Source organism: Drosophila eugracilis, unplaced genomic scaffold (genome assembly GCF_018153835.1).
Source record: "Drosophila eugracilis isolate 14026-0451.02 unplaced genomic scaffold, ASM1815383v1 contig_2155, whole genome shotgun sequence".
NCBI lineage: Eukaryota > Metazoa > Arthropoda > Insecta > Diptera > Drosophilidae > Drosophila > Drosophila eugracilis.
Genome location: NW_024573039.1, coordinates 64,377 through 79,167, shown reverse-complemented (window position 1 = coordinate 79,167; position 14,791 = coordinate 64,377). Strand labels below are relative to the sequence as shown.

The following is a 14,791-nucleotide window of genomic DNA, read 5'->3' as shown; positions in this document are numbered from 1 at the left end:
TAACAACAGAAAATAAATTGAAAAAAAAAAGGAAAACTGGCGTAAATAGTATTACACACACACACACACGCACACACACACTGAGAGAACCGAGCCAAAACTATCCACAAAGCTCTGACATAAGTAATAAGAAAATTATTATGCCAAAATGGGCAATTATTATTATTAACTGCACTTAATGTTGCAAATTTCTGGAACTGTCTTTATAGTTTATTTTGTAATTTCAATTATTTTCACTTTTAGTTTTGTAGATTTTTCAAAAGTAACTCTAAATTATATGAAAAATAGTTTAAAAAGAATTTAGCACACATCGATCTCTTAGATTTCCCGGACTTTCGATCACGTCTGTTTCGCCTGACGGCTGTCCGGTTAATGTTTTCTTTTACTTTCCATTTCGTGATTTAGCTTTGGCTTCAGCCTCTGGCTCAATTGCTCTCAAACTGGAATTCTTGTCGTGGGAGAATATTAAATACGGTAAATGAGGAAAGTACAGGAGAGAAACAGCTGAGAGCATTCGGCTGATCAGTCGGCTTGGCTTTCGGTTACGCTCGGCCTGCTGCCGAGTTGGGAAATAAGAGTGGCAGGCAAGCAAGAGCGAAAAAGGAAAACTGCAGGAATGTAATTTACTCCAAACAAAGAGATCGTTTGGATGGGGAATAGCTTACAGTCATCGCATGGAAACAGTAGATTGTCGTTATAAGAAAAAATAAGTTAAACCATTTTAAGAAAATTAGCAATATTATACATTTTACACTTTACACTTTACATGATACACTTTACTATTTACACTTTACACTTTAATATTTACACTTTTTTACACTTTTAACCATAAACCTTACAATTTAACATTTTATTAATTTGTTTAAAAATATTATAAAATATTTTATAATTTATCACACTTTCTTTTACATTATTTGATCAGTGATCAATAAAATTAAATACATTCTTTTAATATTATTTGATCAGTGATCCGAAAATAAAATTTTTGAAATTTAGGTTGTCAAAAAAGTCTTGCGGTATAAAATTGGTTACAAAAATGCTGATGATTCAAGTCAAATATGCGGCGTTTTGTCTCATAGAAGCTCGCTTCTCGCTCGGAGCGTGGCGCATCTTCGACCATCTCTACACCAGAACGAAAACGTTGATACCATCGTTGTGCGGTGGAAATGGAAACTGTATCGGGTTCATAAACTGCACAAATTTTATTGGCGGCTTGAGATGCATTTTTGCCTTAATCGTAGTAGTACTGTAAAATATGCAGTATTTTCTCTTTATTTTGCTCCATGATTGCGACGCTATAACTCACGAACGACTTAAAAGAAAAGACAATCAATCAAACACGAGTTAGCTCGTGAAATGCGCTTTCCAAAAAGGTATAGTATGACCTGATTCGACGAATAAAACAAGAACTATGCGCTTTCAGCGCCAACTAGCGAAAATACTATGTTGGAGGACACATTTTTAGCAATATATATAAAGAAATTACCAGCAAAGTGGGTGTAATTTTTGCTTTGTGTTAAGCAATAGTTCCATTAGCCTTTTGCTTATTTATTTTATATTAAAATGAATTTTTAGCTTTAGATAAAATAAATAAATAACTAAATTAAAGTAATTATGAAATATCTGTGGCCAGTTTAAGATTATTGCCAATACATTTCCATTCGACATTCGACAGAGTGACATAATTTTCCACGCACTTCCCTCGCTCTCTTCCATATATTATTATAGAAAATGGCAATCAATTCGCATTTGCAGTTGACAGGGCAATGACAACGCCAACGTTAAATGCCAAATTGCAAGCAAATTTCGGAAAATGAAAGACTGAGAGTGAGAGAGAGAGAGAGGTGCAGCTCTTTACAGAGAAAGAGAGTGGAAAAGCCAAAAAGTTTGGCGAGCTTTTCCATGGATTTCCATACGCAGGTGCATCAGTCGATCGCCAGCTGTTTGTGTTGTTGTCTGCGGTTTTCACTCTACGGAATTTCAATTACGGCCAAAAATGCTCGAAACCTGTTTGGCCTGTCCGAATGACAGTTGTCCTCTTTAAAATTGTGAATAGTTAGGCTGGAATTTGTCAAACGGAAAATTGGCTACTATGACATGTATATGAGCAGCCATGAAAGGTGCACTCAAAAAGAATATATAAACTTTGAGTTTTGGCAAGGCAACCCTTCTCCTATCAAAGTAGATTTTTACTTCAAGTTGGTTATAAAAAAAGATTCTTAGTGAAATCAAAATCAAATCTATAGTCTAGAAAAGAAGTCCCATTTTCTGGCATCAATTTCTCTCTTAACTTTTATACCCATTATTTTTTCAAGTGCACAGGTAAAGGCAAACCTGACATTGAGCTGTCAGTAGTTATTACAGCTAGTCAAGATAAAAGCCATTGGTCTGAAAGATAAATTTGTTTTTAATTCCAAACTGATAAAGGCCGACATTGAACTTGGCAAATCAAGGACACGCCACTAGCATTTCCTTTGAAAGTTTACTAGCTAAAATAATATCAAAAAATTGAGCTTAAAAATAGAAAAAAATCATACAAAAATCAAGAGATTTTCTTATTATTATTTTTTTTTTTTTTAAATAATACCACAATACCACATGCTATGATAAATCGCCTTTCCTATAGCTTTTAGTGTTTGAAACATTTATGGGATCGAACCCATTTGGCTGTGTCAGCTCCCCATTGGCCAATCCCAATTCCGAACCTCATTTCCCAATCCCATTTCGAGGCAAATAATTGCCGCATTAATTATTATGATTGGCAATTAAGTTTAACGCCAGTGGGCGTGGCATGGCCCAATCGCCCACCACCACCACCACCATTCACATGAGGTGTCAAAATGGCTTCGCATAGGAGCCAGCAGGGCAGATTCAATAATTTTGCCTTTAAATACATTAAACACATTAGTGGCCATAGTATTACTATATGTATATATATATATATTGATTTAAAAATGGCAACGGCGAGGCCAGGGTAATAGTCGAGAACAAATCAAATAAACAAGGGCATACGAATTCTCGATGCGAAATCTCTGACGCCACAGAAACAAGTTAAGCCAATGGCCAAATACAATGATCGACTCGATATAAACTAATTGAAAAATTGTGCTCTCATGACGGCGTCACTGTTATGCGGATACCCTAAAAGTTGAGGGTAACTTGGGCTTAAATGATATATCTAAGAAAAAGTGGCAAAAAATTTAAAAAATTATTTCAATTAAATAAACCTTTTTGTTTTTGTGCTGTCCAATAAGTAAACTAAAACTAAATTTTTCAAAAAACCAAAAAACAAATCTTAACACATGAAAAATGTTTTTTAAACAGTCTTAAAAGTCACCTTAAATGGAATAAGCTAAAATATAAACATAAAGAATAAATAAAGCTAACTTTATAGAACCAAATTTATAAACAAACTTTTAAAACTTTATTAAAAATTAGTTCAAAAATTAGAAAAAACTATAAAAAACATTTCTTTGGGTATCAAAAATTCGCCATTTTCAATTTCAATTTTTCGATTTGCAGGCAAAATAAATTACCATAATTTTTCACTATCAGGCGTAATAAAAATGCTCGTTTTGTATTTAAATAAAAAATCATAAAAAATACAAAACATAGAAAAATCCAGCTGGAAAATAGACAAAAAGCCACAGAAAGAAGAAAAGCTACTCACCGCAAAAGCAAAAAACAATAACAAAATATGATTTTATTCGTTGAGTTTTATGGCTGTTTTAAGGCTGTTTTAAGATTTACAATATATATATTTTTTTAGTTTATATACTTTAGACACAAAAAGCAAATCACAAAGGAAAAACAATAGAAAACAGAACCGTATTTGTTTGTCTTTCTTTGTTTCGTATTTTGGTTTCCTATTTTTGTTTGTTATTTTTGGTTTAGTTTTTTGTTTTCCTTGTCAGTTCTAATTAAGTTACTGGAAAATATTAAATTCGTAACAGAAACACTCAACCGGCGAATCAAGGGACAACGATTTATTACGCTGATTTTCCAGATTTTACTGAGATTTTCCTTAGTTTTTTTTTCTGGAACCGAACGCGGCAGCGGACAAAAACAAAATGCAGGGCCGCGAGAGAGAAAAGCAGGAAAACATATCAAGAAGAAGCGGCGGCAGATCCAAAAAAGCGGCCAAAGATAAACAAAAGTTATGAGTTGGAAATAAACCAAAAATTTTGATGTTTCTCAATGAGCGCGCGTGCCTTGGCTTTGTTGTTTTTTTTCCTCCTCTTTTTTTTTGCTTTTACATAGTTTTTCATTGCGTTTCCTTATGGTCTGATTATTTTTCCATTTTTTTCTTCCTATTCTGTTAGTTTATTTTTAGCTGGAATGTAAAGAATTTTCGTCTGTGAAAGGAGAAGAAGCAGCAACTACTCCAGTTTTTCCTGGGTGGCCGCTCTTTGGGGTTCAACTTCATGCACTCTCTTATCCCAAACTGCATTTGTCTTAAAGGCAGAGCAAGCAGAGGGGTAAAGGAGAAAGTTTTACAGGTAAATATCGCTAAGTTAAACTAGCAAATATATAAAGTCATGAAATAAAATGAAAAAAAAAGAAAAACTGATTTAAGTTTAAACTAAATTGCTTTTTGTAATATTTTTAAAATATAAATCTTAAATTTAAGTCATTTTCTTACATTGATAAAACATATTTAAACATAAAAATTAGTGAAAAAGAATTAAGTTTAGGATTTCCAAACACTCTTAGCCTGCCAAATCCATAAATTACTACAGAAAATTCAACCTAAAAGTGTTCTTAAAAAATGGCCCGCAAGTGTATAGAAAATGCCCCTTGGAATTCGGTTGTTCTTTTTTCTGTTTTATTTTTTTTTGGTAATAAAAATTGATGGTCTCTGGTTTTTCGCATTTGGTCGTAAATATTGCTCCTTTCTGTTGAAAAACATTTATGGAAATGTATAAAACATCTGGACACAAAGCCGAAAGCCAATCAAAGCCATTAATTAACCATAAATGACCACTAAGCGAAACTACCGAGCGGGAAAAACTACGTGCTTTTCAATTTCCCATTAACGAGATCATCAAATTCGAGTTTTCTCCATTCTTTTTTTGGGGGGTGGTCTTTGGAGGGTTAAATGAGAGCACACGGCACTCTGCTGCTGCTGATATTTAAATCAGGAACTGCTCCTTGGTACTTTATTAGCATGCTCGTCACGTGTCTCTTCGAAATGTCCTGCTTAGTTCGCTCCCTCTCTCTCTCTCTCTCTCCCTCTCTTTCTTTTCCGCTTCATCTGTCTCTTTCTGCTGCACTGGGACTCATCAAATTATTCAGTTGCCCAAAAGTGATGAGCAATAACAAGTTGTTTTCGTTCAATTTTTGTACTTTTTGATTAGTTTATTAGGAAAAGTTGGCAAATATTGCGCATACGACATGTTGACAAGATAAGGTTAAAATAATTATTTCTTATAAGAAAACTAAATAGATTCCAATTAAAGATTAAAAATAGTGCTACCAAGGAAGACAAATCGTTAAAAAATATTAAATTTACTTAATTTTTTTTAAGTTATTAACTTTTTTTTAATATTTTTATCTAATTCGAGTTTTGTTTTCGATTTTTTCATGGACAACACTGTTCCCAAAGGTGCGCTAACAACAACAAAACAAAATGAAAAAGAAAGTGGGTGAGAAAGTGAACGAAGCGACGATGGCCTGTCAACTGGCAATGTGGGGCCCCCAAAAGAAGAAGAAAAAACTGACAGAAGGTGAGAGGAGAAGAAAAAAGAAGGAAAATGGGTGGAAATTGCAGGACATCTGAGCATCATTAGATCAATGAAAGTGGCAGAGGGATGGAGAAATGGAAATGGCACTCAAAATTGCGTTCGCAATATTTTTCGTAGGAATGTGTCAACTTGTCTTTCCCCCCCACTTGTCACTTCCCAACACCTACTCACTCTTTCATTTTCCATTTCCACACAAGGAAAGGGGAAATCTAAAGGAAAAGAAAGTAGAAACACTTTTGATAAATGTTACATTGCTTTGCTAAGAATTTAAGTTAAATAATTTAAAACAAAGCTAGTTTTAGGAGGTCTAAAAAGAAGTTTCCTGTTAAACTTAATCTGTATAATATTCTATTATTATTAAATAATATTATAAGTTTAAAATGAAGATTCTATCAATTTCAAATTTGCTATTTCCAGTCTCCTAGATCTCCTAGATTTGGCCAGGATTTAATGCTGTTGTTTAATGCTGCTGTAACTGTCACGTTAAGTCATCTTGAGCTCGCGCATATTTCATGTGTCTGCATGTCTCTGCCGTAGAATTGGGAAACCCGAATTTCGAATACCAAATTCCGCCCTTCTCCATGCGGATTTGAATATTTAAATAAACTGCTCAGCGTTGCTGCTGTAATCGTTGTTGTCACTCGCATTGCGGCTGTTTAATTGTCATTTCGTGTGCAGAAACCAAAATGCCAAATAAACACAAATTTACGCAGGCGAACGATTGACGTCCATGAGTGTCTGTGCGGGCACAGTGGTTGATGATGGCAAAAGGATATTAAATCAATGAATAAATATCAATTTCAATTTTTTCGGTTAATTAATTGGTTTAACTGTTCTTACAAGGTTGTTATTAAGAGCAGTGATAAGCGGAATAATCATGTTTAAAGGGGTTAAGAGGGGGATTCTTTTCTAAGTTAGTAATTTTAAAAATTCTTAAAAATTATTACTTAAATTTAAATGTGAATATGCTTAAGAAGCTTTAAAAACTTTCTTAGTTTGTTAAAATATTTAAACTTCAAAATTAACATTGATTTTAACAGTCTTAAGTAAGAAAATTAACATTTATTTTAGAAATTTCCTCAACTAATGGTTAGTTTAAGTTTAAAAAAGATAATCTATCATTAATAAATATAATCATAAGTTTATTATTTTTTTTGTTCACATTCTGTGACCTTAGATAAATAATAATAATTTATAAAATATTTTTAAAAATTAATTTTTATAAGCAAACTAAAACCTAAAATATGTTAATAGAGTAAAACTCTGAAATTTGATTTTTAACAAGAAGACAATTGAATATCTGCCTTTAAGAAGTTTTTAACCATTAAAACTAATAACAATAATATCATATTAAAATCCCTTAAAGCCAGTTAAGACTGTCGTTTTGCATTCGCAATGACAACCTTGAACCGCCAATTGCATTTTGGAGGCTGCCAATTCGATTTGACCCGTGACTGGTCTCGGCCAGAATTGCAATCGCCGCTGGAGCGTATCATTGTTAACTTGGCCAAATTATATCAGCCGATGTGTTGGCTGTTTTGCCCGTTTTGGTCATATTGAGTGGTATGGATGTGTGTGTGTGTGTGTGCAGCAAATTGCTGCCTCAATTTCGCCGCTGGCCTTTGTGAAAATGAAATTTGCAAGCGTTGCAAGCGAAAATGAAATGTTCGCTGAATTTTCCAACTGCAAAATGGGAAAATAAATGACAATAAAAAAAATGTGCAAAATTGGTTTTAGTTTCGTTTGATTTTGGCTTTTTGGTCTATGCTTTTGGAAACAAGTTCCTAATTTACGGACTCTTTATAAAGTAGTTAACTATTTATAGACTTTTTTTAATATTTAAAATAAAACAAAATATTCTTTATTATATTTGTAATACTTTTATGTGATATTTAAATACTATTTTTAATGAAAGACTTTCCTTAGCAGTTGCCGCCCAAAGTGTTCCACGAAAAAGGCAAGAAAAGCCAACAGATTCCCACCGATGACCACATAGAAGGCCAACTGAAGATCACCAATGGTGAGGACCCTTACAAGCTCTGATTCGGAATTGGCTTGCAGTACTTTCTGTCGCATCTGAATGTCCACCCTGGACTTCTCATCCTGAATCCATTTGACAATCAGTCCAGCACTGAGGAATCTCAAAAGCAGGGCATTCACCGCATCTTCCCAGGGAGAATCCCGTGGCATGACATACGAAATGGTATAGTACTTGGGGCACTCAGGAACCACCCAGATCTGGCTCATCAATGTGAAATGCGATGATTCCAAGATCAGGGAAGTGTATCTAGAGACACCCGCCTTGTTTCTAGATTTGGCCACCTCATCGATGATATCCGCTCGCAGATCTCGGTTCCAGGTAAGTTTGCTATTAAGACTGGCAAACAATGGCGATGTTTCGCTAAAGAACAGATCATCCGCCATCGAGGAGTACTTGTAGACCACCTTCAGGCCACTGTTATCCAATTCCTGCATAGTATTGATATCCTTATAGTACAAGGGATGTATGTAGACGGTGGCCAAGCTGGACTCGAAGATGGCGCCAAAGATCACGCTCACCAAACAGAGAGTGCCAATGAACATCCGTTCGGCATAGCTCGATGGCAAGTGGCTCAAATTGAGACGAACCCAAACCACCCAGGTATCCACCATTATGCCCAATGCCTGGGCCAATAGATGCTGATCCACCAGATGGACTATTCTCAGTTTCAGGTTAATCACCCGCAGTGTTAGCCAAATCAAAGCACAAGCGAAGGCGGTCAGAATGAAACCCAACCAAATGTCATAGCCAACAGCAAAGATGGGAAGAATCGATTGGGGTATTCGACTAGCTTTCGGGACATATATACACAGCTCATCGTCATAGACGGCCACAGTGAAGTCCATGTACTGTTGCACAAGGTAATCCTTGACAAAGAACCCCGTCAGACATATATCCAATCCATCTCCGATAATCGATCCTATGGCGCCATTGTAACTGCCATTGGCACTGCGTTCTCTGTTTGGTTATGCAAAATGATGTTAAGTTCTTTCTATATAGATATAGAAATCTATCCAGACTCACCCAAAGTAGTTTTTTTCCGGCTGCTGCAGCAACATGGTGAAATTCAGTCGTTCCCTGAGCATTTGGGCCACCTGAAAGTCCGCGCCAGTGATGCTCGTCAACAAACCCGTATCCTTATCGATTTCCGGCCGCGTGTATACGGACTTGAACATCTGAATCCGTAATGGATAGCCAGCCATGTCAAGGAAAAATAGTTTGTTCAGTGGTTCGGAACCAAAATACCGCACCAATTGCCCAAATACGGAATCGCGACGCTTGAAGGGATCATAGACCCAAATTCCATATCCAAAGAGAAAGAAACGATTGTAGATTTTGTGCTGCATCCATAACTGACGACAGCTGCGCTCCAAAAGTAGTTGTTTTTCTGGTGTAAACTCCTCGACTTGATCTGCCAGGATATAGAAGAAAACACCAGCTTTCTGGCTAGGTGCAGCTGCTCCTTGATTGGCAATGAGTTGGTCTAAGCTCATGACCAAGGCTAGATTATCCCAGCCAAAAGGATCGTCCTGCCAATCCTCAGTTTCCTCATATGTTCGAATGGTCAGAGGCATTTCCATGCGATGCATGAACCATTGGACATAGGGATTCTCCTCATCCTGATGCTGCTTACTCGCTCGCAGCCAAAGTTCCAATTGGGGCAAATCCCTGGTGGGCTCCGTCAGTAATCCATCCAGTTGGCTCGAGTTCCGTGTTTTTTCCAGCATTAAAAGCAGAAAGAGCGAGCCAAGCACCGCCATTCGTATGGGGTTTGTTAGCACAAATGACCCGAGAAAATGGCATGTATCCCTAGCAGTCCTGTTCCTATTCCTATCTTAACCAATATCCTATAACCCCAGCCAATTCCTGTTTTGACACCTGCAATTTTGTTTGTTTGCTTGCGCGCAATTAGAGAGTCGTTATGTCAGGTGTTTGGGTCGTCCAGCTCCTAAGTAAACATAATTATAATACCCTGCAATTTGGGGTGGCTACCAGGGGGTCCCTTTCCCAAGGAGACCATTTAGGATCGCTTAAGTTCCTCAGCGACAGCTGGGCAAATATTTACCAACCGATTTGAGAACTACATTTTCTACTAAAGCTTTACCTTTACATACCCACTCGCTGATAACCTTTAAGGATTTTCAATTTTAAATTAATGTTTTTATCTTTTTACCTTAAGGTTTCCTTAAAGGTTCTTTTTGGGGCAATCACATAGTTTAAAACACAAAAGTTATTTCCACTTTCGATATTTTAAAGATCGAATATTTAAGGATAATCGAGAACTTGTTACCCTTTCGTATCTATTACCCTTTACAATACTTTCCCTCGCACAGAGACACCATTGTGTTTTCTATTCCCATTGTTGTGCTTTTCCATTCATTGGCAAATCAAATAGACTCGACTGAACGCGGAAATCCAAGGAAAGGCCAAGGGAAGCTCAATGACGATTTTTCCCCAGCGAGATTTTTCGCTGGTCAAGCTGAGCCACGCAACAGCGGCACAGTGGTATTAATTTAGAAATAATCTATTCTATTTCTAAGAAACTTTTTATGTTACTTACCAGACAAATTTAAGTTTTAAGGAATCTTAAAAATTGCTTAAATTAATCATTTTTTAAGAACATATTCTTGCAATCTGGACCACTGTGCTCCAGCTTCATTCAGCGTCCGCTAAAAAAGTTTCGGGCTCAGGTCACCGTTTCCTTTTTTTTCAATTCAGGTCCCCATCCGGGATATATATATTCATACTAAACCAAACGAAATACTATATATATATATATGGGACGGCGAGTGCCCGCCGTCCGATAACCGCTGCCAAGTGCAGCAACAAAAACCATCAATAAACTTCGCCTTGTGTAGTTTTGAAAATGAAAAATAAATTGGAAAATTGAAAAAGCAATTCATCGCATTAGGAACGTGCAGTGAATATAGGAGGGATGCCCGCCCCAAAGGCGGATGTTTTGATACCGCCACCCCCGCCGCCACCGTTCGCCCATTGACAATGCGAGTTTTTATCGTCTTTGTGCCAGGTGCGTCGACTAGACAATGGGAATCCTTGACCAGGACTCCATCGCACGTTCCGCCTCTTCAGGACTTGTGTTCAGTGTTGCCAACACTGCTAATTTCCCGTTAAATGTGGCGATTCATGGGGGTCAGGAACGGGAAGTGGTTCGATTTGGAGACTTTTTCTAGAGATTCGAAACTGCCAGCCTGAAAGTATGCAATAATTTAGGTTACTTATGGAATAATAACTTTTACCTTGGCAAATCGCTTAATTAGGGTTTCTTTGCAATACAAATAATATCTATCAGGGATAATTTCAATCTATTTTTGACCAACATTTATTCTTGGTAATACTGTCTGTTGCAGGTTTCCATTTTCTGTATCATCTCCTAGCCCTCACCACACCCCCTTTTTCCTTCTCATTTCTGAAATTCTTCGACCGCGTACTGCATTCAACACAAACGAGCTGAGCTTTTATGGCAGAGCGATAAAATCAAATTGAAGTTCTTTTCCGACACTTTGCAAAGGAGTGAAAGGAAGGGCAAAACACAGAAAGAAAGAGAGGGAGAGCAGCAAAGTGGGTGCAACGCTTCGCTCATTTATTATTATGACGAGCAGTGATGGGAAGTACCTAGGTAATTGTACACAAAATATATTACAAATTACTTTTAAATAGTATTTTTTTAATTTTTTAATAATCAATAATATTAATAACAAAATATCAATACAAAATTTATAAATGAAAAACACAAATCTTATCATTTAGTTTTGTTTTTCAATGTATTCTGTCTCCAATTTTTCCTATTTAATAATAAGAAATATTATAACTTAATAAAATGTACCTTTGTTTAGGTACACTAGAAGGTAACTTTCCCCACACTGATGACGTTTTGTGCCATTGTGTGCACTTGAGTGAGCGAGTGAGCGAATAAGAGCGAGACGTGCGTAGTCAAGATGCAGCAGGAAGTTGGAAAATGCGGGGAAATCCGAGGCAAACAGCAGCGTAGAGGCGATGAAATCATTTGTAACCTGGCACGTGAAAATGAAATTTTTGAGCGAGCATCAGCTTGAAATTCGATTGGCCATTGTGGCGAAATGCGTTCTCAGACTTTCGTTTTTTACATTCGTTTTATTTGCTTCCTGCATTCATCCTTAATGTTCTGCTATTAAAAAATAAATCTATGGCTGATAACGAATGGGTGATACCTTAGAAAGGTCTTAGAATTTTTAAGGAATATAAAAAATATTTTGAAATATTCTTGACAAACCATTAAATGACTACAAAGGTCTATCTATCATCGTTATGATTTAAGATTGAAACTTTTTCTATTATATTTTAATAATTGTATATACCTTAAACCCATTTGTTACCCTTTAATAAAATTATTCTACAAAATAGCTGTATAATTAATCGTACTTGAAGTTAATAATCAGTCATAAATACCCCTTTCTGGTAGACCCACTAAATTTAGCCACAATCTCCTGCCACACCCCTCTTAAGGCCATTACTTCCAATGCATTTGCTGCTTTTGGCAACGCAAATTGTTCGTAAGCCAAAAAAAAAGAAAAAGAAAAAGGAATAAAGAAAGGGAAACAACGTGGAATTGGAAAGCAAAGTGCAATCATGTCGGATCAAATGAACTGAACTTAACCAAGTCGAAATGGGTGCATTGCATTGGCCCAATTTCGATGGGATTACCTTCGGCCAGGCAAAGGAAATCCTCGAGACTGCCCAAGCGTTAAATGCAGCATAAATATTTCCAAAGTGGCCTTCAAATAAAGGAGAATCTCGTTGTGTTAACAACTTATTTCAGGCATCTTTAATGGCCTCACAATTGTGTATTTAGCCAGGTTTTGGCCGGTAAAGAGTTAAAGTTTCGATTAAAAAGTTTAAGGTCTCAGATGAAATCGAAATACTCATTCGATTATTATCATTTTCAAGGTTCCATCTCTAAGATGGATAAACAGTTTCAACAGTAAGTAAACTTTCAATAACAACTCAATCACTTTCTTAATTTGTTCTTAATTTTATTTAAAAATTTAATAATATTCTTAGAGTAATACTAAATATAGTCAACAAGAAAAAAAAATGTGGTATGGATAATGCTGGACTAGTCAGGGATCCGTTCCTACTCCGGTATTACGGTATTACTGTATTCCGGTATTCTAAACGATATCGTTTGGCGATATCACTGCTCCATTTCCAGGCCGAAGGTGGTGCGCATGCGCTCGATAGCAGCGGCGGGAAAGCCCCGTTCGAGTAGTTGCCTCTCCGCCTGCGCGATCACATCCCGCATCGTGTCCAACATAACGGCGCTCTTCTTTAGCTGTCCGCTGACGAATTTGTGTCGGAAACGCAGCTTGGCCTTCTTGATCTTGTTGTTGTACCGCGACTTGCGGCATGACTCTGCCCGCTGACGCTGTGCATCCTTGATGTCCGATCCGGAACCGGATCCAGAAACTGATCCGGTGTCAACGGCAATCTCTGTTTTCAGCGTAGGCGGTGCTCGGCGTTCCACAACAATGGGATTCTCCAGCAGCATCTGGTCCACGTAGCGCTGCTCTTCGTCGGCGTAGTGCATCTTGAGATGATGCAGTTGCTGGGACACTAGCTCCTCGATATGTTCGGGTTTCGATGATGTTGCCGAAGCGGTTGAACTGCTTCCGTGATACGGGGCGTATACGTGACCCATGGCCGCGTAGCTCAGGTTAGGCAAATACAGATGACTCCGTTCCATGGTGATATATTGTGACTTGGTCTGCTCTCGTCGAACTTTCGAATGCTAATGATGCCTTAGCCCCTCTGTCATCCCAAATTTATACCATTCTGCAGGTAGGGCACGGCGGATGGTGGGTTATTCACGGATTCTACCTTCATGAATGGTCACTGGGTTTTATGATCTTGTTTGTGTCCTGTTTTTTGGGCACCGCCTACCTGTCCGCGGATTGGCTAACGCATCGGAGACATGTAAACAAAGGGATTAAGAAGGAAATATACCTGTTAATGGGACAAAAGTTAAAAACAATTATCGGTTGTAATCTATATAATACCCTGAGTATATTTTTGGGTTGTACTAAACCAAGTGGTAAACTATCTTAACTCTTATCATGCGTGGTATTTCGATATTATTTATAAGTACTTAGCAAAACGAACTTATTTACATTCTTTATTTATATTCTATTCGTTAACTGCTTGGTCCAAATATCAATCTGTGGAAATTAATTAGGTTAAATATTAATGTTTCTGATGATAATAAAAAGGAAAATTTTTTTCCACATAAATCCATATACATAAATATTCCTATTGTGTTTCTTATTTCACTTAAAAAAACATAAAAAGAATGCTTAATTTTATCCGGTTTTTCTGTTTTTTATCAAAGCAAGATTATAAGTGTGAACACTTTGATTTTTTAATGCAGTTTTTTAGAATAAAAAAGATTTGTACTACTTTTAATCAACGTTATTGTTTTATTTATAAATATATACGAAATACCCATCGGGTTATAAGAGTAAGATATTAAATATGCTGCAATTAATACATATTTTTAGTCACCAGTCAAAATAAATTTAAATAAACTTAAAATCGGTATAAAATCCACAGTAATCCCAAGGTCAAGTCTGAATGCTCTTTTATCAACATTCGGTTGATGATTTGTCTTATCTGACCTGACTAAGTCAACAAATGTGGGACACCGTGGAAAATCAACCTGCTCATGTAAATAGAAAAACCAAACACATGCCAAACTGTGGGATCAAGCTGGGCTATGAGATAAGATGCATTCATTGGCTACCTAATTACTTACCTACTTACGTATTTTATTCGCCCACTCCGGTTTAACCCCTCGGTGAACGGATTTCCCAATCAGGTAGCCATTTTTAAGGGGCTCTTAACAGCAGGGTGAGAAAACAAGTTACGGCCTGTCTTAGGCAGTGGGATTAACCCATAAAACCAACTGCAACTAGTGTATTAATTAATTTAACAACCCTTGAAAGGATAAGAGGTT

General features: G+C 36.7%; 2 protein-coding genes across 2 annotated transcripts; both read right to left on the bottom strand.

The window, feature by feature from the left end:
* Nucleotides 1-7,649: 7,649 nt before the first annotated feature.
* Nucleotides 7,650-9,545, bottom strand: LOC108111834. Its single transcript, XM_017221439.1, has 2 exons — nt 8,809-9,545; nt 7,650-8,742 (listed from the first exon to the last, which is right to left on the bottom strand). Exons 1-2 carry the CDS (start codon nt 9,543-9,545, stop codon nt 7,650-7,652), a joined length of 1,830 nt encoding a protein of 609 aa, XP_017076928.1.
* A 3,267-nt stretch (nt 9,546-12,812) lies between these two features.
* Nucleotides 12,813-13,560, bottom strand: LOC108111849 (protein sisterless A). The gene has a single exon (XM_017221456.2). It carries the CDS (start codon nt 13,523-13,525, stop codon nt 12,977-12,979), a length of 549 nt encoding a protein of 182 aa, XP_017076945.1. The 5' UTR covers nt 13,526-13,560; the 3' UTR covers nt 12,813-12,976.
* Nucleotides 13,561-14,791: the final 1,231 nt, after the last annotated feature.